The sequence below is a fragment of the Gavialis gangeticus genome, unplaced genomic scaffold (assembly GCF_001723915.1).
Source record: "Gavialis gangeticus isolate Ggan-Ray unplaced genomic scaffold, GavGan_comp1, whole genome shotgun sequence".
Taxonomy (NCBI): Eukaryota; Metazoa; Chordata; order Crocodylia; family Gavialidae; genus Gavialis; species Gavialis gangeticus.
In genome coordinates this window covers 38,851,961-38,853,463 of record NW_017729029.1, presented here as the reverse complement: position 1 = coordinate 38,853,463, position 1,503 = coordinate 38,851,961, and the positions used below count along the sequence as shown (strand labels likewise).

The 1,503-nt window shown below is 38.7% G+C and overlaps 1 protein-coding gene across 2 annotated transcripts in view; it reads left to right on the top strand.

The window, feature by feature from the left end:
* The window catches only part of TMLHE (trimethyllysine hydroxylase, epsilon), a 47,180-nt gene that overhangs the window by 30,353 nt on the left and 15,324 nt on the right, over window positions 1-1,503 (top strand). For both annotated transcript variants that reach the window (XM_019521430.1, XM_019521431.1), the window contains exon 4: window positions 140-316. In XM_019521430.1, coding sequence (XP_019376975.1) covers window positions 140-316 — 177 coding nt within the window. The remainder of the gene's footprint in view (window positions 1-139; window positions 317-1,503) is intronic.

The window sequence follows — 1,503 nt, the reverse complement described above, 5'->3', positions numbered from 1 at the left end:
ATCTGGGAGATGATTGTAACTTATGAAATAGTTAAAAATAAGTGCTAATACACTTTATAGCCTGTGTATGTGGGGTTGCGTGTTGAGGGGGTCTGGTTCCAATTTGTTCAACCAAATAATCTTTTAAATATTTTCCCAGAGCTCAGGTATGCAGATACCCTGATGCGCTTTGACTATGTGTGGCTGCGTGATCACTGCCGCTCAGCATCCTGCTACAATGCCAAGACTAATCAGCGCAGCCTAGATACAGCCAGTGTGGATCTGTGCATCAAACCAAAGACAGTCCGAGTGGATGAAACTACACTCTTTCTAACATGTAAGTGAAGGGAGTCTGGGCCCTAAGTGTTTTGAAATGACCTGGCTGCACTGAAGGCAATGTCATTCTCTAAGAAGTCCTCAGATGCATTTCTAGGGTTACATTTGCTTTTCACCAAGCAGAAGACAGTTAATTCATCAGCAGCATTTCTGAAACTGACTTTAGAATAATTTCGTGTCCTATGACAAGTCATAGGACATGTGTCAGCTTTTGTAGTTTTTGGATTGTGTTTTTCTACTTCATGTTGTTGTTTGCTCTTTTATTGTCAGTTGCTGGTGTTGAAAGGCAAAGGCATATCACTCTGATAGCACTTCATGTATAGTCATTGTACAAAGTAGGAATAAAAAGCTGATTTTCTCTTCTCTGAATTGTTACTTCAGAGAAGTAACTTAGATTCAGAGTAGTGATTCACAGGAGCGACTCTTTAGAGTTGAATGTGTCCTTTTAAACAAAATAATGAAACCATTTACCATTTAGTAAATCAGTAATGTTCGTCCTTTGCCCTTTCCTCTACCCCTGAAAAGAATTAAATTTAAGAAATGATTATGGGTATTTGGTAAAGGCTTACCAGTATCCCATGGATGTTTTCAAATTCTGTTCCTGGACTACCTGTACAGTAGTCCCACTATGGGAAAGGCTTGCAGATGGATCCCAATGTGGGCTATGCATTTTTATTATGTTTACTGGGGGAGGCTAGACTTATCTCTACATCTAGCGTTGTTTTGAGAAGCAGCCTAGCTATAAACAGATGACTTGGGAAAACCATGCAAATGCTGCCTTAAAGTCTTAAGGCCAGTGTCCCTTTTTTCAAGTCTGAGCAGACAACTGCATTTTTATGTTTGTTTTTGTTTAAATAAGAGAACAAAGCAGGCATTGAGAGAATAAATTTGGACATCAATGGTTTGCTTTCTTCTATGTTTTTGCATTTTAACAGGAGGTTCTGACAGGACTCCTGTCTCCTGTTTTACGCTGTAACCTTTGTTCTCTGCTCCACAGCTTACATCACTTTCCTCCTGCTTTAAGAAATAATTATAAACTCATTCCTTTGGAGTTTAGCAAATAATCATGCCATTTCTCTTCTGTAAAGGTATGACTCCCAGTGGGTTAGCTCTTTTTGTATTTTCTGCTTTTTTTTTATTAATGATTCTGTGATTTCATAGATTTCATAGACATTAGGGCTGGAAGGG